Source organism: Equus caballus, chromosome 5 (assembly GCF_041296265.1).
Source record: "Equus caballus isolate H_3958 breed thoroughbred chromosome 5, TB-T2T, whole genome shotgun sequence".
Lineage (NCBI taxonomy): Eukaryota > Metazoa > Chordata > Mammalia > Perissodactyla > Equidae > Equus > Equus caballus.
Window position 1 is genome coordinate 55812085 of NC_091688.1, and position 27540 is coordinate 55839624.

At 42.1% G+C, this 27540-nt stretch overlaps 1 protein-coding gene across 6 annotated transcripts in view; it reads left to right on the forward strand.

Annotated features, from left to right (window-relative positions):
- Positions 1-25038, forward strand: part of TBX15 (T-box transcription factor 15) — a 104197-nt gene extending 79159 nt beyond the window's left edge. For 5 of the 6 annotated variants that reach the window (XM_001500913.5, XM_005610274.4, XM_023641328.2 and 2 more), the window contains 2 exons: positions 12576-12673; positions 22576-25038. In XM_001500913.5, the coding sequence (XP_001500963.1) occupies positions 12576-12673; positions 22576-23360 (883 nt within the window). In that variant the 3' untranslated portion in view covers positions 23361-25038. Of the gene's footprint in view, positions 1-12575; positions 12674-21408; positions 21434-22575 lie in introns of all 6 variants that reach the window. The other variant, XM_070268459.1, reaches the window with a different exon arrangement.
- The last annotated feature ends 2502 nt before the right edge of the window (positions 25039-27540 follow it).

Sequence of the window (27540 nt, forward strand, 5' to 3'; positions counted from 1 at the left end):
TGTGATAAGCCCAGCAGAGGAAGCCTGCAGTTCTGGGGATTCAGCTTTTTCAGGGGTGTTCTGGTCCACTCATTCAGCCTTCACACCTATGACGTAGTCTCCAGACAGCTTTAGCAATAATAAAACTGGTATTTTGGTCTCTGTTGCATCAGGCTCCTGGGTCTTTCTCAGAATTTATTCTGAGTTCAAATGAGGACAAGAGATGATATTCACTGGGCCTTCCAAAACCGCAACAGGAGCCCCAGTGAGCCCACAGCGTCAGCCCTGTGGTGTCGCCATCATCAGAGCCCATCATAGTTCTCCCTGCTTCTTTAGGAAGCGGCCTTCCACACTCACCACCCTGCAGACTTTGCTTATGGAGCTGCTAATTTTCATTCCCATGTATTCTGTCCCTGATTAGAAGTCCACACTGAAGTATAGGGGGGTGTGTGTGTGTGTGTGTGTGTTGTGTGTGTGTGTTGTGTTGGTGTGAGAGTGTGTGTGTGAGTGTTGTAGGGAAGAGCAGTAGACAGCTGGTCCTATCAGAGGGGAGACACTGACAGTTTTGCTTTCAGGCATTTTCTCTGCAATGCCTGAGGGAGGGAAATTATGTTTACTTCTAAATTTTTCCTCCTTCTAGATTTCTCAGAAATTATGTGGCCGAAATCTGGCTTTGTCGGTGGAGGTGGGGGTGGTCACTATATGTTTACCTTTAATCAGGCCTAGCCCCAGGGCACAATATGCAGTGTTACTTCTGGAAGATTTCTCCTTCTAGGAGGAAAAAGGAAACACCTTCCTGGTCCTGGGGGAAAATAGCTTCCCTCAGCTGAGAGGCCCTTTTGTATTGCGCTCTGTGTTCCTGGGCTCTGCCCCTGCTAGAATGTAAGCTCCTTGAAGACTGCGGCTGGACCTATTCCAGGTTTCTATTCTTAGATTTTTTTCCTCTAGTGCCATACTGAGTAAAATAATAATTGTTTGTTTAGTTACAAAACCATAAATAGAGTTGATAAGTGGTAAAGAAATTAAAAACCAGGAAATCTGGAGTAAGAAGTCTTACCCCATCCAAGAGTGAGTCAGGCAGAGCAACAGTGGGGACCTAGTTTTGGATACCAACTAAGAAGGGAAGAAAGAGTGAATCTTATAAATAGGCTTAGTCTGAGAGACTGAGGGCAATTTTGATTCAAATCTGAGATGACCTGCTACTGTAAGACACTGATTTAGCCTAGTTAAAGATTAGACACACACACCCTTCAGGTCATCTGAGCTGGCTCTGGACAGTGGGGCATGTCTGTGCTGCCTGGCTCCCTGGAGAAGGAGGACATCCAGCAAGTTGCAGAGTTTGTGGGCCTCAGGAAAGAAGGCATCCCAGAGGCTGAGGCCAAGCGAAGTGAGGTTCGGTTGACAAAGATCGCTCAGTAGCGAACTGAGAAGCAAAATTATATCTTTGGTTGTGGCCACCCCAGCGCGCAGCCAGTTCCAAAGAGAAGACATGGTCATGAAGTTGAAGAGAAGCAAGAGTCTTTGCACTAAGTCTCCTGGTCAGGAAACAGCCTTGGGAGTTACATCTGTCCACAAGCCTGGAGAGCCCACTGTGCTCAGCTAGAGGGAGAATTACCACCGCAAAGACCTTGCACTTTAAAGGGGATAGTCAGAGGAGCAGAAGGAAAGAGGACTCTGTGGGTCTCTCAACCCACATCTAATGTGAAAGCCTTGTCCCTGTTAAGAGTGGCTGCCAAGATTTTACAGAAAGCCCGTCAGCTTGGGAAATTTTATATAATTCCCAGGGACTTCTTCCAAAGCAAACATGTACATAAAAAGGAGAGGGTTAAAATTATGATCTGTCTTGGGAGTGAGAGATCCTATGAACTTCTTTTAAAAGTGCCATGGAGTGTATGACTCTGGGTTCTCCTATGTCAGCAGCCTTCATCTTATGTCTGACCTTGGGCTTTACCCTTCCTCCCACCCTCTAGTGCATCTAAGACAACTGCAACGGGCACTGTCCTATGTGACATGGTTTGTTCCAGATACTCCTAACTGACAGGGCGTCCCAGAAACCACTGCTGTTGGTCTCATGAAGGCCCCAGGTGGAGTGGCCCTTCTGTAGTCCAGGGAGTTGGTGCAGCTTTTTAGGAGGGCATCTTTTTCTCTATTGGAGTCTACCCTTGGTGGCTTGAACCAGGACACTCAAATTCCATGACTTAGGAACTGTGGGAAAGGAGCCCGTGGCAGGCTCTGTATCATGGGGAGGTTGCCTCACATGGGTAAGTAGTTTTAATAGGTTTCCCCTCGTTGAAAAAACAATAGGGCCTGCAGGATGAAGGATAGGAGGCAATCTGCGTCTGAGCTAATTTTCAGAGTGTTTTCAGCTCACACTGCTCTTGCTGGGAATGTGGCTGGTGGCTGTCCTTGGTGCCTAGAGTCCCTTTACATAATATTTCAGGGTATGGTGATCTAAAAATGGAGCCATTAGCTGCATTATGGGAATGGATGTATTTGCTTGCTGGAAGAGGATGCTTAATGATGCTAATACTTAACCCAAAGGAAGGCATCTCTACTGGTGTCGGGGGAAATATTTGGAAGTAAAGAATTTTCCTGTAAACACCTCTTCAGCAGCTATTGTCCCAAGGTCATGTTCACAGAGTGAAGAACCATCTCCTTGGGCATAGACAGGAACCCCTGTCAGGGCCCAGCCTCATCCTCCCAATAAGGATGAGTGTGCAGCCAGAAAGAGGACTGTGACATAAGGAATTAGAGAAGTTGAAGTTAACAGAGGGAAAAGGAAAAGTCTCAGCCAGAACTTAGCTCCAGGACAGATCCTCTTTGCTTAGATCTGAAAGAAACAACTTTTATTTGGGAGTCGGGGGAGGGAGGGTGCAAGTGGATCTCAGCGAAAGTCAGAGTTCTCTATTATAACCAAGTGTCTCAAATCTTCTCTACACTCTTATCTATCTATTAAGCTAAAAAGATGAAATTACTATATTTGTAAGTCACGATGGTAAAATAGCAATTTCATACAGTTCAACTTTATATATTTGTTTCTAGGCATTCAAATTGTAAGTCTGTAAATGATAGTAATAATCATTTCATATAGTATCTGTGGTCCAAGTGGTATATTTTACCTCTGAGTTGATTGGTATTGGTGCCATGTTTCCCATTTCACTGATGGTAAAACTGAGTACAGTGAGGTACTAGCATTCAGAATTTGCAAATCCAGCGAGTGACAGCATCCAGAGAATGATGTCGCTCTCCTCTGTTAGGCGCAGCTTGCCAGTCAGCAGACAATCTTGCCCTCCTCCACCTCCAGTTCCCTGTCACGCTTGACGGCTCCCATAGGAAGCTTAGAACTAATGAGCTGACCACTTACTTGCCTTCTTTCAACCAGCATGACTTTCCAAGTGTCTCCCTTACTTTCATTTTCTATATTTTCATTTGTTCTCCCTAGAGCTGCTGGCTGTATTTTTCCAGCCAATCTCATCTTGCTCTTTCCTGGCAATCTTACTAGCCCCTGTAGATTTTGCATACTCTTTTATCCCTAGCATGGGTGCCATTGAGCAGACCTATGGAAGTAATCAGTGCTGCACTCCCTCTCAGGCGCTGCTGCATCTATAGTTCACGGTAGCTGGCCCTCTACCGGACTCTGGCAGCAGCATCCTGCCAGCCTCCTCCTATTCATCCAGGCCATAGCTGTTTATCGTGTCCATTGGTTTATGGTCTTTCAGCCAGTATTTAACATTTTTCTCTGCCTTGTTATTTGTTCTCCATCCTCTGTCATGAACCTTTTCCACCATTGTCCTTTTGTCCATGTGGGTTTGCCAGGGAGAGTTGGCAGTTGTTTTATTATCTATGGCCCTTGCCCAGGGATGGTGTCATCTAACAGAGTGACGTCTTTTTAATGGCTAACATATTGGAGTCAGAAATATCTGCAAGATAATGAGGCCTACAGAGGTTTGCGGGATATGTTTTTGCTTCTTCGAGGAGAGGAAGAGAAATGGAATTAGGTAACATACAGGTCCCTCCACATTCAATCCAGAGCCAGAGGGCTGATAAAGCTTTGAATTCCAGTGAAGCAAGAATGTTTTCTCCTGTTACAGGTCACAACCTGAGCAGACGACAGGATTTCTTTTGCTTGAGTTAGACCAGTGGTCCTCAAGTTTTCACTGTATTTTCTCTCATTTTGATATATTTTGTCTTTAATCAGTCTGCATTTATTAAGTAACACTCAGGATGGATTAGTGTCATTATCTCCATTTTACAGATAGAGAGACTTAGGCATGAAGAGGTATCTAACTTGGCCAAGGTGCGCTCATGAGCAGCAGGGTTCCATGTGAACCCAGGCAGTCTGACTCCAGACTTTGTGCTTTTAACGACTGTGCTGACCTGCCCATGAGGTGATTTAGTATTACCAAATTAAAGTTGGACCATTTTAGTCAGATGCAAAGAAACATAATATTTTAGTTAGCCTGCTTTGTGTTATTTTTGACTTTTATTGTACTTTTTGCGGCAGTGAAAATTCCTTATGGGCTGCTATTGCTACCTGTTCAGACTCCAAGTGGGGACAGAGTTCCCAAGTTGGGAATCACTGGGTAAGGAACAATTGCAACTCAACTCCCAGCTTCTGTCCAATAGACACCAGTTCTTCCAAACCTCAATGACAGCCAATTCATCATGTAGATATACTTATTGTACCATCTAAACCCAGTTTTGAGTGATGGCTTTTTTTTTTTGCCAATTTGCAGACCTCTGTTGGGAGGTCTTTTAGAATATCCACAGACAACAAATACGCTGAGGAATCTAGGTGGAGCGGCTAATTTCAGAGCCAGTGAAGGAGAAGGATGTGTGGAAGGTGTGATCTCACCTTAGTGGACCAAGGACAGTCTAAGAAAAAGAATTAGAAAGTTGAGATATGGAAGTTAGATCTGAAAGAACAGTATATTCTGCTTTTGTGTTTTCTCAAATACTGGAAGGAAGAGAAAAGAAAGGAGATCAGAGGCACAGTACTACCCATGGGATAAAATCCAAGAACCTAACGTGAGATAAATATCCATGCTGTCCATGGTGTCCTCATTTTGCACCCAGAGCTCCAGTCATCCTGAACTGCTTTCAGTTCCCAAAACATGCCTTCTCTTCCACACCTCCAAGTCTTGCATATACTGTTAACTCTGCTAGGAAAGCTCTTCCTGCCTCTTGGTTTGTGTGGAAAACTGCTGGGTACCCTTTAATATTGAACTTAAATAATTGGCCTTATGGAATCTTCCTTGAGTTTTCCAGGTGCATTAAATACTTCTTTCTCAGTGCTCCATGGCATCTTCAACATATCTCCAGTGTAGCATTTATCACACAGATCAGAAATTACTCATTTACATGTTCTCTTTTTGTTAAACAGGATACTCCTAAAGGGTAAAGACTGTGTGGGGTTTTTTGCCTTTCTGTCTCCTGAACCTAGCACCTAATTGTTTTCCTGGTTGAGTAACTCCTTTATGACTTCAAGCTCCCCATTTCAGTAGACTTCCTTTAGCCCTTGACTATCTTCTATTGAGACATGACCAATGGCCTTATCGATCCCTGACATATGCTCCCTTTGTTACCTTGATCACCAACAAATAGTATGAGGAAGAGTCAAAAGTCAGAACTACAGAAAAAAATAAATGGAAGAAAGATAAAAAAAGCAATTCTCTATCTCTAGACAAATAAAAAGCAGAAACTATGCATTGGTGTGCTGCCTAATAGGTTCCCAAATATAGTTGTAATTGTTGTTATAATTTTCAAATATTTGCTGAACCTCAAAAGGATGGTCCCATCATTTTTTTTTTTTTTTGAATGAGAAGACTTTCTTTACAGTCTGGCTACTTTTCCAAATCAGTTGATCTCAAGGCATCTTCAATTTGCAAATGCGCTCTTTGGCTTGCTTTCTCTCCTTCCTTTTCTCCCTCCTCTTCAGCACATTCTGTTAGTTTGGCCAGTGAGCAGACTGAAAAGTCTAAAGAGAAGAGGCCTGGAAATCAGGGAAGTGATTACAGCCAAAGGATTGAACAAAGGGGGTTTGGATATGGCCTCTGTTGTCACTGGAGCAAACAGAGAAAAGTAAGCAAGAGAGGGACACTTGCCAATTTGATCGTCTCTAACTGGAAACCTCAAAGATGACATCAGGTCTCTGGTGTGCAACAGACCCTAGAGGCCCACCATGTGGAAGATGTTAATGACATGTGGTTACCTAAGAGCGCTTTTTAAATATGTTAGATGATGAATTCACTTTTAAGAACCTTGAGATAAAATTTTACAAAACTAAACTAGAATGATGATGAATAAGTAAACAATGTGTTGCTCAGGATACATTTTGAATAGACATCCAAGTGGCTGAAAATGTCAATGGGGAGTTGGCAAGGACTCTTGTAAGAGAAATGAGGGCAGAAATGACTGGCCTCTGCTGGGGACTCAGATTCTGTTGAAGGTCAGAAATTCTATCACCAGAATGGAAAAAACCAAAGGAAAACTGAAACCTCTCTGAGATCTGAGTCAAGAAGGCACAAACAGCTACGGAAATAATTCCCATGTCTATACTTGAGGATTCCTCTTGTCTTCAGAGACTTGATTTTACATCAAGTTTTTTTCCGAAGTTTTAGGATTAGAAAAATGAGTTCTGGTTAGAGTTCATAAAATAATGACTCAGTAATAAAACACAGGGTGAAAATTCATTTCTTTACTTTCTAATTCAAAGCATATAAATTGGGATCTTGCCATGTAACAGGCATTGCGCTAAGCGATGGGACAAAGAAAAACATGGGATTCAAAGTAGACATTCCAGCGGTGGGGAGAGGTGAATTATCTAATACTTATCTTGCCATGACACTTCACCAAATCCTGATCTATAGAACTAGTACTTTCTAAGAATTAGATCTATCCAATGAAACTTAATGGAGTTTGAGGACGAATAAGATGTGGCATATAGTAAACAAATAGGATTAATTTTTCTAAAAAGAGATAAACTCTGAATATATAAACATATTCAGTAAGGGTCTAGGGTAAATCTATAAGAGATGGAGCCACAGTGGATTAATAAAGCATGATTGGGAATGTGTGGGCTTAGCTATTACTTTTTGGTAGTCGTAACCCCTCCCCCACAACTCCACTACCAAAAGGACCCTTGTTGTGACAGAATCCTGGACTGGATGGACCGTGGGTGTGCCCATATATGGCATGTCATACATTACATTCTTAACAGCCAAGGAAGGTCTTCCTAACGAGGATGTGGAAAATGTCTGCCGCTCTCACCATTTACCCATTGGTAATGGAACCAGAGGGTAAAAGTTACATCAGAGATTTCAGCTCAAGGTCCGAAAGAACTTACTAACAGATCTGCCAAAAAACTAAATATTTTCGTTGTGAAGTACTCCAACAGAGGCTGGATAACCATCCAAGATGACATCATAGGAAGAAGAAGTAGATGACACCCAAGACCCTTCCCAGTTTTTCAATCTGCTTCTATAACTCACTCTTTCAGTTGGATTTTATGTTTGGATAAATGGTCACTATCCTATAAAGAGCTGACTATTTAAATAAAATTATTAATACATTTGCCATTATGAAATGAATTTGCTGTTATGGAAATGAAATCAAAGTTCATTTTCTATTTTTTTTTATTAATGTTATGATAGATTACAACCTTGTGAGATTTCAGTTGTACATTTTTGTTAGTCATGTTGTGGGTACACCACTTCCCCCTTTGTGCCCTCCCCCCACCCCCCCTTTTCCCTGGTAACCACCGATCTGATCTCCTTATCAATATACTAACTTCCACCTATGAGTGGAGTCATATAGAGTTCATCTTTCTCTGACTGGCTTATTTCGCTTAACATAATACCCTCGAGGTCCATCCACGTTGCTGTGAATGGGCCAATTTTGTCTTTTTTTATGGCTGAGTAGTATTCTATTGTGTATATATACCACATCTTCTTTATCCAATCATCAGTTTCTGGGCATGTAGGTTGGTTCCACGTCTTGGCTATTGTAAATAATGCTGCGATGAACATAGGGGTGCAAGGGAGTCTTGGGATTTCTGATTTCAGGTTCTTAGGATAGATACCCAGTAATGGGATGGCTGGGTCATAGGGTATTTCTATTTTTAACTTTTTGAGAAATCTCCATACTGTTTTCCATAGTGGCTGTACCAGTTTGCATTCCCACCAACAGTGTATGAGGGTTCCTTTTTCTCCACAACCTCTCCAACATTTGTCGCTCTTGGTTTTGGATGTTTTTGCCAATCTAACGGGTGTAAGGTGATATCTTAGTGTAGTTTTGATTTGCATTTCCCTGATGATTAGCGATGATGAACATCTTTTCATGTGTCTATTGGCCATATTCATATCTTCTTTTGAGAAATGTCTGTTCATGTCCTCTGCCCATTTTTTGATCAGGTTGTTTGTTTTTTTGTTGTTAAGCAGTGTGAGTTCTTTGTATATTATGGAGATTAACCCTTTGTCGGATAAGTGGCTTGTAAATATTTTTTCCCAATTAGTGAGCTGTTTTTTTGTTTCAATCCTGTTTTCCCTTGCCTTGAAGAAGCTCTTTAGTCTGATGAAGTCCCATTTGTTTATTCTTTCTATTGTTTCCCTCAACTGAGGAGTTATAGTGTCCGAAAAGATTCTTTTGAAACTGATGTCAAAGAGTGTACTGCCTATATTCTCTTCCAGAAGACTTATTGTTTCAGGCCTAATCTTTAGGTCTTTGATCCATTTTGAATTTATTTTGGTGTGTGGTGAAAAAGAATGGTCAATTTTCAATCTTTTGCATGTGGCTGTCCAGTTTTCCCAGCACCATTTGTTGAAGAGACTTTCTTTTCTCCATTGTAGGCCCTCTGCTCCTTTGTCGAAGATTAGCTGTGCATAGATGTGTGGTTTTATCTCTGGGCTTTCAGTTCTGTTCCATTGATCTGTGGACCTGTTTTGGGACCAGTACCATGCTGTTTTGATCACTGTAGCTTTGTAGTATGTTTTGAAATCGGGGATTGTGATTCCGCCGGCTTTGTTTTTCTTGCTCAGGATTGCTTTAGCAATTCGCGGTCTTTTGTTGCCCCATATGAATTTTAGGATTGTTTGTTCAATTTCTGTGAAGAATGTTCTTGGGATTCTGATTGGGATAGCATTGAATCTGTAGATTGCTTTAGGTAGTATGGACATTTTAACTATGTTTATTCTTCCAATCCATGTGCATGGAATGTCTTTCCATCTCTTTATGTCGTCGTCAATTTCTTTCAAGAAAGTCTTGTAGTTTTCATTGTATAGATCCTTCACTTCCTTGGTTAAGTTTATCCCAAGGTATTTTATTCTTTTCGTTGCGATTGTGAAGGGGATTGAGTTCTTGAGTTCTTTTTCTGTTAGTTCATTGTTAGTGTATAGAAATGCTACTGATTTATGTACATTAATTTTATACCCTGCTACTTTGCTGTAGTTGTCGATTATTTCTAATAGTTTTTCTATGGATTCTTTGGGGTTTTCTATATATAAGATCATGTCGTCTGCAAACAGCGAGAGTTTTACTTCTTCGTTACCTATTTGGATTCCTTTTATTTCTTTTTCCTGCCGAATTGCTCTGGCCAACTCCTCCAGTACTATGTTGAATAGGAGTGGTGAAAGTGGGCACCCTTGTCTTGTTCCTGTCCTCAGAGGGATGGCTTTCAGTTTTTGTCCATTGAGTATGATGTTGGCTGTGGGTCTGTCATATATGGCCTTTATTATGTTGAGGTACTTTCCTTCTATACCCATTTTTTTGAAGGTTTTTATCATAAATGGGTGTTGGATCTTGTCGAATGCTTTCTCTGCATCTATTGAGATGATCATGTGGTTTTTGTTTTTCATTTTGTTGATGTAGTGTATCACGTTGATTGACTTGCGGATGTTGAACCATCCCTGTGTCCCTGGTATAAATCCCACTTGATCATGGTGTATAATCTTTTTGATGTATTGCTGTATTCGGTTTGCCAAAATTTTGTTGAGGATTTTGCATCTATGTTCATCAGTGATATCGGCCTGTAGTTCTCCTTCTTTGTGTTGTCCTTGTCAGGTTTGGTGATCAGAGTGATGTTGGCTTCATAGAATGTGTTAGGGAGTACTCCATCTTTCTCAATTTTCTGGAACAGTTTGAGAAGAATAGGTATTAATTCTTCTTTGAATGTTTGGTAGAATTCTCCAGAGGAGCCGTCTGGTCCTGGACTCTTATTTTTGGGGAGGTTTTTGATTACCGTTTCTATTTCCTTACTTGTGATTGGCCTATTCAGATTCTCCATTTCTTCCTGATTCAGTTTGGGGAGATTGTAGGAGTCTAGGAAGTTGTCCATTTCTTCCAGGTTGTTCAATTTGTTGGCATATAGTTTTTCATAGTATTCTCTTATGATCTCTTGTATTTCATTGGTATCTGTTGTGATTTCTCCTCTCTCATTCCTAATTTTATTTATTTGCGATTTCTCTCTTCTTTTCTTGGTGAGTCTGGCTAAAGGTTTGTCGATTTTGTTAATTTTTTCGAAGAACCAACTCTTTGTTTCATTGATCCTTTCTATTGTCTTTTTTGTTTCAATATCGTTTATTTCTGCTCTTATTTTTATTATTTCCCTCCTTCTACTGACTCTGGGCTTTCATTTTCTATTTTTTTAATAAATATAATATTTTCAGGTTATCAGTGTGCTATTGCTACTTCTTAGTCTTCTATCACTTTATTATGAAATGAGAAGGGACTGCTTTTTGTCCTTGAGCTAATATTTCGTCCCCATCATTGGTACATGTTCCTGGGAAGAATGGAATAGGAGGTGGAACAATAAAGACCTTGCCATTTGCAGTGAGCCTCCCGTGCCATTGAAGGGAATCCTGAGATGTTCTGGTGGGCTGCCAACATTCCAAAACAAGGCAGTAAGGTCTAAGCCTGGCCTGTCTATTTCTTATATTCATCAAGGCTCAGCATGGCTTTATCTGCCTATCCCCTTATTATTCTGAACTCCCTAATTGCCTGGGCTCTCTCTCCACAAATAGTTTCATGTACTGTATTCAGCATTAATGTAGGGTGACTATGTGGAGATGTCTTCTATTCCTACTTTTAACAGATTAACAGCTAATAAACACCATGCAACACCCTCTCTTCTCAACCTCTTCTAAAAATACAGAGTTTGATTTGCCAACGTTGGTGTATTTAAAGCCTCCAAGATTCCAGGGAAGACTTTGGAAAGTTAACTGTGCAAGTAAGGCCTGTTCAGAGAGGAACTCTTCCAACACAAAAAGCCAATCAGCGTATCAGCAGCTCATCTGAGAAGAACCTCAGGGGATCTTAGAGTAATTTATAAGGGAAGGATATTTGTTCTCACTCAAAATAAAACTTCTCACTTTATTCTTGGTCTGTAAGACTCTTCTGAAGAGAACTCTGGAAATGTATTACCTAGGGAGAAGGACAGGCAGCGTAAGTTTCATCTCAAGAGGGAAAGCTTGTCTTCTCCAGGAAGGGGCACCATGTTACTTTCCAGTGACTTTGCAATGAAACAACTTATGCCACTACTCTTCTCTATGCTCCTTCCCCTACCTGCCCCATAGTCCCTGAACTTTGCCTCCTTCCACTTAGGTAGAAGTGAAGCTGTTAGTTTTAAAGAAAAGTCAATAATCAGAAGCTGTGTTCAAGCTTTAAATGAAGCCCCAACCAATACTCTGTTTTGAGGATATGGAATATCAGCAAGAATCTGTCTGAGATAACCTGGAAAATTATGTTAAAACAATGTCCATTGGCACCTCATATATATGATAGAGAATTTATTGAAGGGTAAAGTAGACAGTGTGCACATAGTTCAATTAATGGAATTTTTAATACCAGTGAAACAGAAGGCTTAAAGTAATATATTTGTAAAATATTGGATGTTTCCTGAAGTCTGACAGTCCCAAGTAAATGACCCTCTAAGAGTAGCTTGATTATTAGATTACAAAATACAGGTAAATATTTGCAGAAATGTATTGGTCTTTTTGCTCAACGTATAATTTCTGGAATCAAACCCTTTCTTTGACTTCAGGTAAGTATTTCTTGTTGCAACAGAAACTCAAGTGTATTTGATTGCTTACCTCTACTTTTATTTCTGTTGCCCTGCTTGTCTCTGTTGATTTAAGAAGCCTTTAAAGCCATAGCAACTTGACAGTTTCACTGACTCCACATACCCAGTGGTGGAGTTAACTCTGGGACAGGCTGTGTCAATGCACTCTGGTAATGATGATGATGTCTTCCTGTGCTAGAGAAACAGTAAATGCTACTCTCGTCTCAACTCTATTCATATTCATGACCTAGACCTTTGACATTTTTTTTTATGCAGACCAAATCTCCTCTGAAGAAAACTCAGAGTGAAATTCCATCATGGTTATGACTTGCTTGCAAATAATCTGAATTGGATTAATTTCTTCTTCCTGCAATCCAGTGTCATCTATACCTTGTGCTCTTCCAGACTAATTTACCTCGGTGGTGATATCTCTTGGTGCCTATATATATACCACTTGTCAGACAAACCACCGCAGTACCTTTAAAAAGTCAGTGCATATCTTGGGATTATTTACAGCTTCCTTTGCTGGCTTTTCTCTCTGCAGAACTGGACTGGAAGCCATCATGGAGACTTATGCGTTTTGGAGACCCCCTGTGCGCACACTCACCTTTGAGGATTTTACCACCATGCAAAAGCAGCAAGGTAAAGCCCTGGGCAAGGTCTCTGCTTCGTGATAGCACTGAGGGAGGAGCGAGAGCTCAACTGAATATAGCACATATGGCCCCAAGCCAAGCCATGGGTTATGAAGAGTACATACTAGGTAGCTCTGTAAGTAACCAAAGCATCACCACTTGTGTAAACAAGCTGGTTCCAGAGGCAGCATTTCACCTGGCACCCAAAATCCTGTCTCCCTTCCTAAAATCAAGGTTATGTTCATGATTATGATGGTGGTGAAATTATTATTTCTATCACTAAGCATTCATATAGTCTTTGGTATTTGAAGAGATCTTCATAACTTCATTTATTCCTCATACCAGCCTTATCAGTTTTCTTATTCTAGTTTTGTAGATGAGTAAAAACTTAGCTCTGGACAGTGGGAATAAATTGCTCAGGTCTGACAGTGAGGAGGGGGCTGCTGCAAGCCCATCTGATTCCTACTCTTGCTCTCTCCTTTTTTGCGTCTGTGGAACAACAGCCCTCTCACGTTGATGGTTTACGTGGACTCTTTCCTCCCACTGCTTTGTGCCTTTCATCCAGTTTCTAATCTCTCTTCTCTTGTAGCTGTGGCCATGTGTACAGAGGTCTTGTGGGCTGATTTCAACTCCTTTTCTCAGTCCAATCAGTGGCTCTCTCAGGCGCAGCACCCATTCACCTGGATACCTAGATGAAAGCTTCCCAAAGTGTCAGATGCTTTATGAGTCTGCCTCTCCCACCTCCTCCTGCTGATCAAATTGTAGAGAGAGCTTATTCTGTTCTATCAAATGGCTGCCATTAACAGAGCCCTAATTTTTGAATTTGTGGCTCTGTGATATGGGAGGCCATTCTAGGACTTGATAATACATTCTATTACATTCCTTTCTCAGGAAATGTCTAGCAGTTTGAACACTAAATTGGGTTTTGTAACTTAAATTACTTACTCTCTGAAGTTTTAAGATGAAGATAGTGATTAAAAACATAGGTTCTGGAGTCAGACAACTTGGTTTAGGCTCTCACACTGTTCCTTGCTGGCTTTGCGACTTTGGTAAAGTCCTTTGTCCTTTCTGACACTTGGTTTTCTGATCTGCAAAATGGGAGAATATAATAGAATTCTTGTGAGGATTAAATGAGATAACACATTTAAAAACATAGTAGGCACTCAGTACGGTACTAGCTATCATTGCCATCATCGTCATTATCATCTTCATCCCCTTATGTCCCTGTATATGGATACCTAAGAGGAAGATGCATCAGATTTAAGACATACTGCCTTTCTGATGATTAATTATTCAAAACATGGTGAGACCATTCATCTTTATAGGGATCTGCTGAGGCAGGTCATCCAGAATTTCCATCTCTTTTTAATAAGTGGAGTAGACATGGAAGCCCTTTATATGAAGTGACTTGCTCCTCATAATGCTGTGATAGAAGTGGGGTCAATACATATTCAGGGTTTTACTAGTGCTTTGAGTCCCTTGTGGTCCCTAAGAGCCAGAGATTTTATGGGAGTTGAGAAATCTGGGCCTTTATCTTTGATTGCCAGTAACTCTCTTGGGCAAGTTACTTCCGCTCCGAGTCCATTTCCTCACCTACCAAAGAGGGATAATCTTTTTGTGAGGCCATTTATATAAACATGCTTTATAATGAAAATATGTCATGCAAAGACGCTTACTTGATTCTGTTTATTTCTGAGATGGCTTCTTACTTATCTGCCCTTGCTTTATTTGTTGACTTTCCAAGTTCTAGCTAAGCAGAAATTTGTATCATGGAGGTTGGTATGAGAAGGTTGGCAGGGATATTGCCAGTCCTCAGAGCAGGCATTGGTGGTGATATTGTGTTCACTGCTGTGTCCTCAAGATCTACCGCAGGGCCTAATGAGCAGTGAATGAGGTCACATGGTGGCACTGTGGCTCAGGCAGGCAATGTCACAGTCAGATTATATCTGGGAGCACAACCACCTAATATGTGTATGGATATGGATGTGGAGTGATGACTGAGGAAGGCAACTTGCATTTCACCAGCATGTGGGACCACTGGGCAGGTGCAGGCACGAGGAACCTGAGTGAGTTGCTTAGGTGTGCAGCATAGCAGGTTTCATGGTGCTTCTCTTGAAAATTTATTGATATGGAGACATTGTTGACACTTGGAAAACAATGGTTTAAGAGAAACTAAACTTTCAAAGCACAATGTCACGCTTATTCAGTGACTTCCTTTTTTCTTGGTGGGGGAGGGAATGAGCTTGAAATTATTGAATACATATGGTAGTGGGATGGGACTAGAAGAAAAGCCAAGACTCTATTAAATAGTTTAATTGGAATACATTTTTTTTTGAAATATGCACTGAACTTGATCCAGATTCTCATTATTAAAAAATATGTAGCTTGGTTTCTTGATGTTAACAAAGGACGTAAAAGTAACAACACCCATTCCCTCTTCCCCTAAGAACTAAGAGTTCCAGTAACTCTGGACAGAATCATTCATAAAATTTAGACAAGAGACATAGCCATTTGTGTTGAACTATCTTGTATCTTAGGAGAAGTAGAGAATGGTGAACTTCTGGTGGAAACTTCAGTGGCAGAGTGATTTTATAGTAATTCCCTTTTGGTGAAGAGAGTATTGGCAGTGTTGGCACCAAACTTAAGGTCCAAATAACGACTGACTCACCAGCTGTCCATAGTACCTCATTGCTTCAAACACATGAAGATCTGCCATGTCAAATACACAGCCCTAGGATAGTTTTGTGCTGCTGCTTCTGGAGGCTGGATCAACCATTCTGCTTGGAGGAGGTTAAGGATGCCTTTTTCATCCTGTCCTTGTTGTCATTTTTATTTCTCTTTCATTAAGACACATCTGTTGATAAAATTTCAGGGAAAGTACATAGGTGAATTAGCCACAGTTTTGCAAAAACACAAATCTTTCTGTTTTAAAAAACGTATTGAACAGGTGTTCTATATGGTTGTTTTCTCTTATGGAGAAGAATGCACAGGATTCATTATCCTCTTCCTTTTACATGAAAAGAAACTGAGGCATAGAGCAGTCTAGTAACATATCTGCAGTTAAGTGGTGGCAGAACTGAGTTGAGAATTCCAAAGTGGATCTTCTACTTGACAGGGCAGTTTCCTTTCTACCAAGACCACATTATCTTTCTGCATTCTTGTTTACTAGAGCTTTAATTTTCCACAAAAAATTTAGTTTATTTCTCCAATTGATGGTTTATTGTCAACAACTTGAGCATTAACTCTAAATAGGCCCACATTTCATTCAAGCATATTATCTTATCTTCAGACATCTTCATTTAGAATGAGCAAGAGAGTTGATACTTTGGAGAGTCTGGAGATAGGAATTATATTTCAGGAATGGCATCTCCCTGAATACTGCAAATGGCAGAGACAAAATGAACTAACCAAGTAAGTTATGCTTGGGGAAGTTGACTGAGGCGACACAGACACAGAAGAAGAAATAAATAAGAGCCTAGGTCAGTTATAGCCAAGTTCAGTCCTGCTGTTCTGATGATGTTGTTCTGATGATATACACAGTGGAGCTATTCGGATGGCTAAAACTGAGAGAGCTTTTGTGAACAGCATCTCCAAGAGATCTGACAACTGTTGCGTTAAAAGGAACCATCCTGGACAAGTGACACCAAAGCTGGCAATACGTCTCCTGTGGAAATGAGGAGACCTGCCATTTACAGAAGCCCTCCCTTCTCAACTGGTAGCAGACATCGCTAGACAGACTTCAACACCACTGAGACTTTTAATGTTTGTCAGGCAGTTAAAAATTAGGATTACGAGGGTCTCTGTTGGTGTTGGGATTTCTATCAGTTTGGTTTGTATTAATTAGAGTTTGGTCAGTGAGAGGGATCAGATACTGAGCAAATTCATACGAGTAAAAGATTGGTAAAGAACAGTTCCATGGACGGCAGTCTTTGAACTACTGTGTGATCATTGTAATGCTTCCAAGATAGCTAATTTATGCAGATTTCAGTTAGCATTGAGATAAGGAATAATGCTCATGAAGAGCTCATGACAGGGATTGGAAAACATCTCAATTCAATCCACTAAAACAGTTTTTGATTACATATTCTATTTTGTCCCCAGAGTCCCTTATGCTCAACCTATTTAATACCGAGTCCATCATTTGCTTCACAGACTTGGCGCCCTCTCCTGGGGGAAGGACACCACCGACCCCGTGTCATCCTGGATGTTTGCCTCCTTCCCCACCCACCGTAACAAACCGTTACCAAGTTCTTGAATCCGTTCACATCTCTAATCTCCCTTGCCAATACCCCACACCAAGCTGTCATCATCTCCTACCTGACTTCATTCTCAGGCTCCCCAGGGTGGTAATGTAGCTGCCAGCAGCACTGGACCCATACCTTTTTAGGTTTAAATCTGATGGAAATGGTCATGTGCCTCTCTCCTAAGGTTTCTAGCAAAATCTCACTGAGTCTCAATGACTCTAATTAGGTCACCTCTGGAGCAAGTACTGTGGCGGAGGGGTGGGAAATATGATGTCTCAATTGTCCAGGCATGAGTCACATTCCATCCCTGGATAGGGGTGAAGGGGTAAGAGTGGGAGAGGGGGTATTTCTGAGTGGGAAAACTGGGTACTGTTGCCAGGAGAGAGGCAGATTAGTTCTAAATGACAATAATAACAGATGTACACTGCAGCAAGGGAGGCAGTAAAACAAGTAGCAGAGAAAACAAACAAGTTAATGGAAAGTGAAAAAATGGGGCAGTCCACCTAGGGAATATGGTGGGTATAAAACAGAGCCATCTAAGAAGCAGCGAATCTCAGAACACAGAGGAGTAATGTGAAAAATGAGAATTGGGTGAATATATTAAAAGCTATTTTAAAGGGAAGAGGTTTGGATCTATGCATATCTTTAAACTTCATGGAGAAGGATGCACTAGGAATCTTTTTAAGATTGAAACCATACAATTCCCATTAGCACTATACTGTTTCACATTTGCATTCTGAGAAGGATGCTCATTTCAACTAAGGGTAATTCCTTAGTTGAGATGAACAGGGCTGTGATCATTTAACTTTATGGCCTCTGGGTTTATTCCCTGAAATCAGTCCTTAGGGTGCTGACATTTTACCTCTTACCTGTTTGAAAGCCTCAAAGAAGGCTACTCAAGGACACACAGTGAATCAGCACTCTTCAGGGACAGATGCCATCAAGTTATATGACAGAAGAGTCTGGCTCGTGGAACCAAGTAATTACATGGAAATTTATTCTTTATTAGCCCAGATGCGGTTTTGTTTTACTGTTTTTCAATTTTGGGGCAAAAACGGCACAACAAAATAAACCCAAAAGGAAACTGTATGTGAAAGCCTCTATCTTACAATTGAGAAGTGATCAATTTAAAGATGCAAAAGTCAGCAGGTTTGGTATTCTGGATTTTCATGGTCACATTTAACTTGTCTTCTTGGTACAAAACTGTACCCTAGATTATTGTCCCTGTATGAAATCACTGCTAAACATGTATTCTTTTTGCTTATTTTGGCTGTTAGCATTGAATATTGGAGCATCTTAATGTTGAATATGAATTTTAATGAGCACCTCCTTACTTTGGCCCATGGGTAACATAGGATGCAGGGAGCTGGGGTGGATGGGGGATTGGTCCTGGAACGCCAGACAGTTTTCAGTTACTTAGGGCATTGTATTTTAGTCACCTCTCAGAAATGAATCAAGACCTCTGAGGATAGTGGTCTACCTACTTGTGTTCCATTCTGAAGAGATGGAGACATGGGGTGTCTTGTTTCCATCCCAGGCAGAGAGTGAGGGGAGAGGGAAAGACAATTCAGAGAGGAAAGAGAGGTGGTTTAGCCTTTGGGAATGTGGGCCTGGTGGCCCATAGCTGCCATGTGCCCAGTGCTCCATTTCACAGCCATGGAGACTCCTCTAGCTGTTATGTCTGGGCATCTAGCTGTGATATGAATGCTCACCCATGTGTGGAGAGGCCAGAAATGCTCAGCTCCACGGACAGAGGCCAACACCCGAGAGCCATCCCCATTAGAATCCAAATTCCCAAGACTCCTTTCTCCTTCCTTCACTCCTTCATGCATAGAAGAGGAAGAGAACAAATATTTAATGCCTGTGTGTACTTTGTAATATATAGTATTTTATCTACTTTTCAAAACATCCCTACAAGGTAGATATTAAAAATTCCATTTATATGGAGAGGCTAACTTGCTAAGGTCTCAGAATCAGTAAGACATCTGGGACTGGAACCGGGTTTGTTTGACTCTATAGTCTCTGCTCATCCATTAAATAAAGTTTAAATCGAGACTCTCAGAGCATTCTGGACTTTGTGGATACTTTTGTGTGACCTTCTCTTAGACAGGCTTGCTTTCTCCCTTCAAACGCTAGTTCATAGAGGGCTCCCACCCCTGAAACTCAGCAGGCCACCAAGTCTCACTGCCAGTGAGTGTCATTTAAAAGCCGAAGCAAGCTGACTACAAACTTTTTGACATGTGCCTCTCATCTGCTCAGCAGAAATCCCTGTAACTTGTTAATAGTTCCCTTCTTATTTTTTTGCAGTGAAACCAATTGAGGCCTTAAATCAGTACCATTCGTTCCATCTTGGGCCATCCGAGAAAACCATTTAGTGTTGTAAAACATCATCTGCTCCATCTTGCACTTCCTGCTGCAGGGCTAGGGCTGGTGCCTGAAGGAGTGTACTTATAACAGAACACTTCAGTGTGCTAAACGAGGGGTGTCCTTGGAGACAACATAAACACCAGATCTGGGAGAGCAAGGACTGACTTTCCAAAAGAGGAGACCAGATACAGATCCTGTAAAACACAGATCTCTTTACAGCTGGAGTCAAGTTTCTCCATTTGTGTCACAGCACTTATTTCACTGAAGTTCGTGGCATTTAGGGTGGAAGAGGAGGAAAATGTGGAGGATGCCTCAAAGAGGAACCACACATTTGCAGAAAATAATTTCTGAGCTTCCTGTAAGGCCCTGCAGGCTAGACCATTCAGAGATACAAAAGCAAGGAGCATGAGATGTTCTTCCTCATCCTTCTCAGGCTTCCCCTTCGTTATATTAAAGTGATTCCTTGGAATCATTTTCCAAGGAAATTTCCATTTCCATTTTCAAGGAAAGTACTTGTTATGGGCCATTCACATTTTAGTATAAATTTAATCCTCAGACACAGATATAATTCTGAGAAGGACAGAAACTGAAGCCCATCAGTTTGAGCCCCTCACTTCACAGATGATGAGAATTAATAGGCAGCCTGCCTTGCCTGTGGTCATGTGCTGAGCTGAGGCCAATGGATCTAGAATCGGGCTTGGTGCTCTTCCTACCATGGTAAGCTACTGGCTTACTTCTCCCAGCGGTATTTACAATATTAGCCTTATCTCAATTTGTGGAGTAAAAATCTTTTACCTCTCTTAAAGGAGTTCAAGGCATGATCAAAAAACAAGGAAGGGGAATTTCCTGAAATGACTCTAAAATCTGAAGCTATTTATAACTAAATCCAAATCAGCTTTGGAAGTTCACTGATGAAATCTTTTTGAATGAGGAAGAGATGATATTAGTTGGGCTTTGTAAAATTTAACTCTGAAAAAACTCTTAACAGAGGAAACTTTTCTACTTAGCAGCCAATATTGTATCTGTGGATGCAGGCTGAGGGGTTTTTTTCCTGCTAAAAATTAACTTTGGGTTCCTCTTTGAGACATCTGCCTCTCAACTCTCACAGCTGGACCTTCATCCCTGGCACACTGTGGTTGGTTTCTTTGTATCCCAGTATCTCTGGAATCTTGCTGGCTTTCTTGACATTTTCCTCACTGGTAAAAACCTTATCGCTGCTCCTTTCCACTTGAAAGTCCTTTCTCCTTTTATAGCATCTCATGGTTCTAAGAGTCCCTACATGAGTTGTGGATGACCTAAAGGGTACCATACCTCTTGGGGGATCATATCTTACAATTCTGGGAAAGTCCCACCTTGCCCTGAAGGAAGAATTCCATCCTGTCACGGGAGATTCCCTATGGAAGACAACAAATTAGCCATTCATTCTGGAATTCAAATGAAAGGTTCAGCAGCCCCAGCACTCACCACTGTCTTTACCTTCCAGTGGTGTAGACAGGAAGCGGATGCTGCACTGCTGCTTCCTCGCCCTGGCAAAGGGGAGGCTGGGAAAGGTCATTTTTGGCCTTCTTAAACGGAGAATACATTTGCAGTAGGTTGGGTTGAACTGGCCCTTCATCTGTTGGTGCATCAACCACCAATCCACTTGCAATATCCATATGTCATAAGAGCAACTGTTTCAAATCCAGCTTCAGGGACTTTAGGAGATGAAAGGGACCTGCAGGTCCTCTAACCCAAAGTGTGGGCCCTGGACCAGCTGTATCAGTGTCACCTGAGAACTTATTGGAAATGCAAATTCCCAGGCCCTGTCCCAGACCTTATAGAATCAGAAACTGGGAGTGGAGTCAGCACACTGTGTTAATGAGCCCTCCGGCTGATTCTCATGCACACTCAAGTTTAAGAATCACTGTGCTGGGTACTTTCAAATAAGGAATTTAGGTTGTATCCTTGGTTCTCAACCCTGGCTGTGTTGAGAATCGTTTGGGGAGCTTTGGAAACAGTATGGATACGGAGGTACCAGGCTCAGAAATTCTCATTTAGCTGGTCTGACGTGGGATCCTGGAACTTTAACAGTTTTTAGCTCACAGCTTCTCCTAGCTTGAGAACCACTGATTTAACTCAATTTCTCATCTTCCAGATAAGGAAACTGAAACCCAGAGAGGGTAAGTGATGTGCTCAAGGTCAGATGGGGGGTTAGTGAGGCAGAGTTGTGAGTAGAATGCAGATTTCCTGACTTTATGACCTGTTTGGCCTCTTGTCCTCATAAATATCCAAAATCCAGACGACTTTACAGGCTTTGTTCCAGCCTGAGACTGGTCAGGTTCTCATAAATGGAGATTAGCAGAACCTCTCTCTGGATCACAATGATTTAGGTTTGGGTTAGCATTGTTTTATGTTAAACTAGCTCTTATAATTATGCTTATAATGTCTTTCATATAAAAGAACTTCAGTCCCACACCCCAGTTCCCACTGCTCAGCCCTCTCAGACCTCAGCTTTGACTTGGCACCCTGCCCCCGTACCCCGTTTCCTCTGAGATTAAGGCCCTGAGATTCTTATCCTATATTTTTGGCTGGAAGACTAAATATGGCGAAGTAAGCAACAGTCCAGGTTAAAATACATCTTTAATGTATTTCCACTGAGAAGAAAAATTGAGCAAGTGGATTTTTTTTTTTTTTTGAGGAAGATTAGCCCTGAGCTAACATCTGCTGCCAATCCTCCACTTTTTGCTGAGGAAGACTGGCCCTGAGCCAACATCCGTGCCCATCTTCCTCTACTTTATATGTCGGATGCCTACCACAGCATGGCTTGCCAAGCGGTGCCATGTCTGCATCCAGGATCCGAACTGGCAAATCCAGGTCACCACAGTGGAACGTGCACACTTAACCATTGCGCCACCGGGCCAGCCCCACAAGTGGATTTTAATGCTGATTACCAGAGGTCTTACTAGAAAGTGAATTTGAGGGCGAGAAAGTGAATATTAGAAGGTTTATTTATTTATTTTTAAAAAGACTTATTAAGGCTTTTACAGAGAGAAACAAAAGAGTTTAGTGTTCTTTTTTGCCACCCTCTCTGTCCTCTCCTTTGGAGTGTATATGTGTGTGTGTGTGTGTGTGTGCGCCTCTGTGCATGTGCACAGATAGAATCACTTAGTGTAAGTCTGCTGAGTTAAGAGAAAGCAATGGTTCTGTAAACATCAGCCCATCTTGGACGTTCCAGGGTACCTCCTGCATGGCTTGCATCTGGCCTAGATGGACTCATCTTAAAAGGCTTCTGTCTCAATGGTGTTCATGTTTTATTTTTCAGGGGGCAGCACAGGCACTTCCCCAACCACCTCCAGCACTGGGACACCATCCCCTTCAGCTTCGTCTCATCTTTTATCTCCATCCTGTTCTCCTCCAACATTTCATCTGGCCCCCAACACTTTCAACGTGGGCTGTCGAGAGAGTCAGCTGTGTAATCTAAACCTCTCTGATTATCCACCCTGTGCCCGAAGCAACATGGCTGCCTTGCAGAGCTACCCAGGGCTGAGTGACAGTGGCTACAACAGGCTCCAGAGTGGCGCTACTTCAGCCACTCAGCCCTCTGAAACCTTCATGCCTCAGAGGACTCCATCCCTGATCTCAGGAATCCCAACTCCTCCCTCATTGCCTAGCAATAGCAAGATGGAAGCCTACGGTGGTCAGCTGGGGTCCTTCCCCACCTCCCAGTTTCAGTATGTCATGCAGGCAGGCAATGCAGCCTCCAGCTCCTCATCACCACACATGTTCGGGGGCAGCCACATGCAACAGAGCTCCTACAATGCCTTCTCTCTCCACAACCCTTACAATCTGTATGGATACAATTTCCCCACTTCCCCTAGGCTAGCTGCAAGCCCAGAAAAACTGAGCACCTCTCAAAGCACTTTACTCTGTTCTTCTCCTTCCAATGGGGCCTTTGGAGAGAGGCAGTACCTGCCTACGGGGATGGAGCACAGCATGCACATGATTAGCCCTTCACCCAATAATCAGCAGGCGACTAACACTTGTGATGGCCGGCAGTATGGGGCGGTCCCAGGCTCCTCCTCTCAGATGTCAGTACACATGGTTTAATGGCCAGTCCAGATGCCACGGAGTGGACAGCAGCCAAGGCCCCAGAATCTCCATGGGCAGATCCTCCTTTTGGGAGCCCAACACCTTTGAAAAACAGGAACTGTGTATTATTTTTATTTTCTTTTCTGGAGGAGGAAAGCACATACCCAAGATCAACAAGAGACATTTAAGACACTGAAGGATACTTGCGGTGGGATCGTCTCTGACTCAGTGGCCATTCTCCTGCCTTCCCAAAACTTAGTTTTACAAAGCATTGTCTACTCCAGAGTGGACTTTGAAGAAACTGAATAACCATTTTATAATAAAGTTAAGGGAGATGCTAGTGTGTAGCAGCCATGAAATTTGCCCACACACAAATACAGACCTACCTATACATACACATGTGCATGCATGATACACACACATATATATTCATACACAAACTCATACATACACAAACATACATGCACACTGACTTGGAACTGGGTGAACTCTGTGGAGGGAGGCCCAGAATGGGTGCTTTCACCAAGAATTTGTCTATGTACAACACTAGACGGACTGGGCCAGCAGTGGCTGCCAACCTTCATCCCCTGCAGCTTACCCTGTTTCTGGAATGAACTGTGTATCCTGAAACCCTTTCCCATCAATGAAGGTGGAAAGACATCAGCACTACAACAGGACTTGGCTTCCTGAAAAAGATCGCTTTTGAACTTTGGCTCTCTTCACTCGGTGTGCTATCATTGATGTTCCCAGTGGTGCCTGTGAAAAGAGAAAGAGCAGCTGAACAAGAGAGAAGCAGAAAGAATAGAGAGCAAGAGAGAGATGGAGAGCAAGACTGAGAGAGGAAGTGTGAGCAATGATGAGAGTTTTAATTCACCACGGAAATTTGTTTTTGGTTTGTTTCTCCTCCTTCACCCTACAGGTTATAGAAAGAATCATGGCGTTATTGAGGAGTAAACCTCTCTGGGACACTGCACATGGTCAGGGCACTGGTTAGAGTGACTGGAGCGTGGAATGGATCTTGATCCCACAGCTCTGACCATTGTGATCCAGAAGAGGGGTGCACCACATAGGAAGTGCCAATTCCCACGCATGCAGCCTGGCAGGGGAAGGGAAATAGAAGGAGTGTGAGAAAGGAAGAGTTTTATAATCCCAACAGAAGATAGCAAGAGCAGAGGTGACAAATAGAGGCCTGGCCTTCCGCATGCCAGATCCAGACACCCATTTGGATTGCCTGTCCCCTAGCCCCTGTGGCAGGGAAATCCCATCATGTCCCAGGGAATTGCAGATGGGCCTTCTACAGCCTTCCACCTGCCCTTAGAGCTCCATTTTTATCAAATAGTTCATTGCATTTTGAAGTTTTGGGTTTTTTCCTTCATCTTCCCCTTGAAATCCTTTAACGATAAGAAAACAAGTGAAGTTTGGTGCAAGCTAAACTTTTTAAGTGGTGTGGAAATGCAAATAATACCAAGTAAAATAATACAGATATTATTAAGATTTTTGGTTTTGAGGTGTTGTAGATAAATGTATTTATGTGCCTAGTGGGGAATCCAATATTATGAATATTAAAAAGGGGGCAATAAAAAGGGTATGTAAAATATGTATGAAGAAAAGGTGTATAAAAATTTGCCCTTATGCACGGAACTCTGTTTCTAAGTGCCAAGCACAGAAAGCCGCTAAATAAAATCTTTGCAATTGTTTTCTGCGTGTTTGTTCAAATGGAAAAAGTAAATAGCAGCCTACGCATATGCATTATGCTTTACAATGAGCATAGCACTCTCATCTACACTACTTCACATCTTTATATAAAACCCATGCAGAAAATATTACCATCCTCATTTTATGATTAGTAACTGAGCTCCAGAGATTAAGTGAATTGTCCAGGATCATACAGCCCATCAGAGAGGAAACTAGGACTTGCAACCAGATCTGACTCTAGTGGGATGTTCACTTTCGTATCGGCTGCAGAAACCTGTGTGAGTCTAATAGCAATCCTCCTGTTGACGTTTGCCAGACACTAGACCATGTATTTTATGTGAACATCTCATCTGGTCCTTCCATAATTCAGTGAGATAGATATTATTTTTACCATCAATTCATAGATCTAGAAACGCACTTTAAAAGGTTAAGTACTTGACAAAGGCCCTCAGGTAGCAAGTGACTGAGCTGGCAATTTGACCTTAGGGTCTGTGCACTTAGCACTATGTTGTTCTGCTGGAGTCCCAGCAGTCCCATGAGGCCCTTGGACAATCAGGAAAGAAGATAAATCCTAAAGGGTTGAGGCTGGAGTGCCTCTGAGGCTGGACTTACTTGGTATGTTTAATTGTAAATAATATACCTTCCATCTGGAATGCACCACCACAGCATGGGAGGAGTAATTTTCAGTTGTCATGCACCAAACGGTGACTTCTAAGAGTCTAATAAAGTTTCCAGGGCTATTCTATTTATAAACACTTTCATGTATTCTCTCATTTGAGCCTCATGATAATCATGAGAGGTGGACAGGGCAGGAAGCATTGTTTTGTAAAGGGGAGACTAGTATTAGAAAGGTTGTGACCTACCTGTACTTGAAGGTGGCTGGAAAGCAGCAGGGCTAAGACTTGAAATCTCCTGCTCTTACCCCTACCCCGGACTGTTTCCCAGTGGACCAGCACACTGGGAGCCCACTGACCCATTTCAGCAGGGCTGGATTTGGGGGGCTCAGGTTGCTGATCACCAAACTTACTGGAAATGGAGTGTGGTATGGGGGAGACAAAACCTTAATTAATTATTGCTTTGGTTTTATGAATAACTTCAAATAGTGGCATGCCAGTTAGTTCCATTAACCATCAAACCATTGCCAAAATAGCTGGGACAATAGCTGATGAGTACCTCCATGAATTGTGGGCTCTCTGGGTGTGGCATGGCTCAAGCCTTTAAAAAGACACCTATTTGGAAATCTTGCATTCAACCCTTGGCTTCATAATGGTAGATTGAAAATAACTACATGTGAAGCTTATGGTTATTTCTTTCTGATTTAGCCACATACAAAATATTGTTCACTGGTCTAACAGTGTTTGAGGTTTTAGGTAATAGATAATTATGATATTAGTAGTAGCAAACTTGACATAGAAATATCCATATTTTCATTTAACAGGAAGAATAATTTCAATCATTTGACTACCAAGTACAGAAAATTTCTGTAATTTGGGTTAATTAGAACAATCCAAATCAGTTACATCTGAATTATAGCATATGTTTCTATCTGTAACTGAGAAAGTAATAATATTTACTTTAACATGAACTGGATAAAGAGTTGTCAAGAATATGTTCTACCCAATTCTCTTTAATGAAATGGTGAAAATTCACTGTAATTGGCACATTGATTACACGCAAAGGGCTGTTAGAAAGATGCTCCACCTTTGCTCATGTTTCTTGAGGAAAGGCTGTCTTGTTCCTCTTTGTGTTACTGAGCCCTAAGGGACCGGTGACCTGCAGGTGGGTCCTTTAGCCCAGAGTCGCTTGTGCCAATAGAACGAGACTGGGTTCAGAACAGCAGAGCAGAAATTTTATTCATTGATCAAGAAATGGAGAATGGAGAGCTCGTGCTCTAAAGACACCTTCTCCCCAAAGACTGGGAAAAGGGGAACTTTTAAAGGGCGAGGGGGTAGTGGCATCCTCAGGGCTCCGGGGAAAGGGATGGAGACTTCCAGGAACACTTGGTGCATGTTCAGTCTTCCAGACTCCTTTGTGCATGGCACCAAATGTACCTAACAAGGTACATCCCCCAACACACACCCCACTGTAGGGACCTTAAGATGCTCACGAGGCAAGGGTGACTCTAGGGTGACTCCAGGTCCTTCTGCACAGGCCCTGCTCCTGTGGTCGGGCTAGAACTGGTTTAGGGCAGTTTACAGTTATGGGTTCTTTGAAGGATAGCTGAAAAACATCTCAAATGAACATGTCGGTTGTGGCCCAAAGCTAAATTTCTTTATTAAGAATACATGTCCGTGGGGCCAGGCTGGTGGTGTAGTGGTTAAGTCCACTTGCTCTGCTTCGGTGGCCTGGGGTTCAGATCCCGGGCATGGACCTAAGCACTGCTTATCAAGCCATGCTGTGACAGGCATCCCACATGTAAAATAGAGGAAGATGGGCACAGATGTTAGCTCAGGGCCAATCTTCCCCAGCAAAAAGAGGAGGAATGGCAGTAGATGTTAGGGCT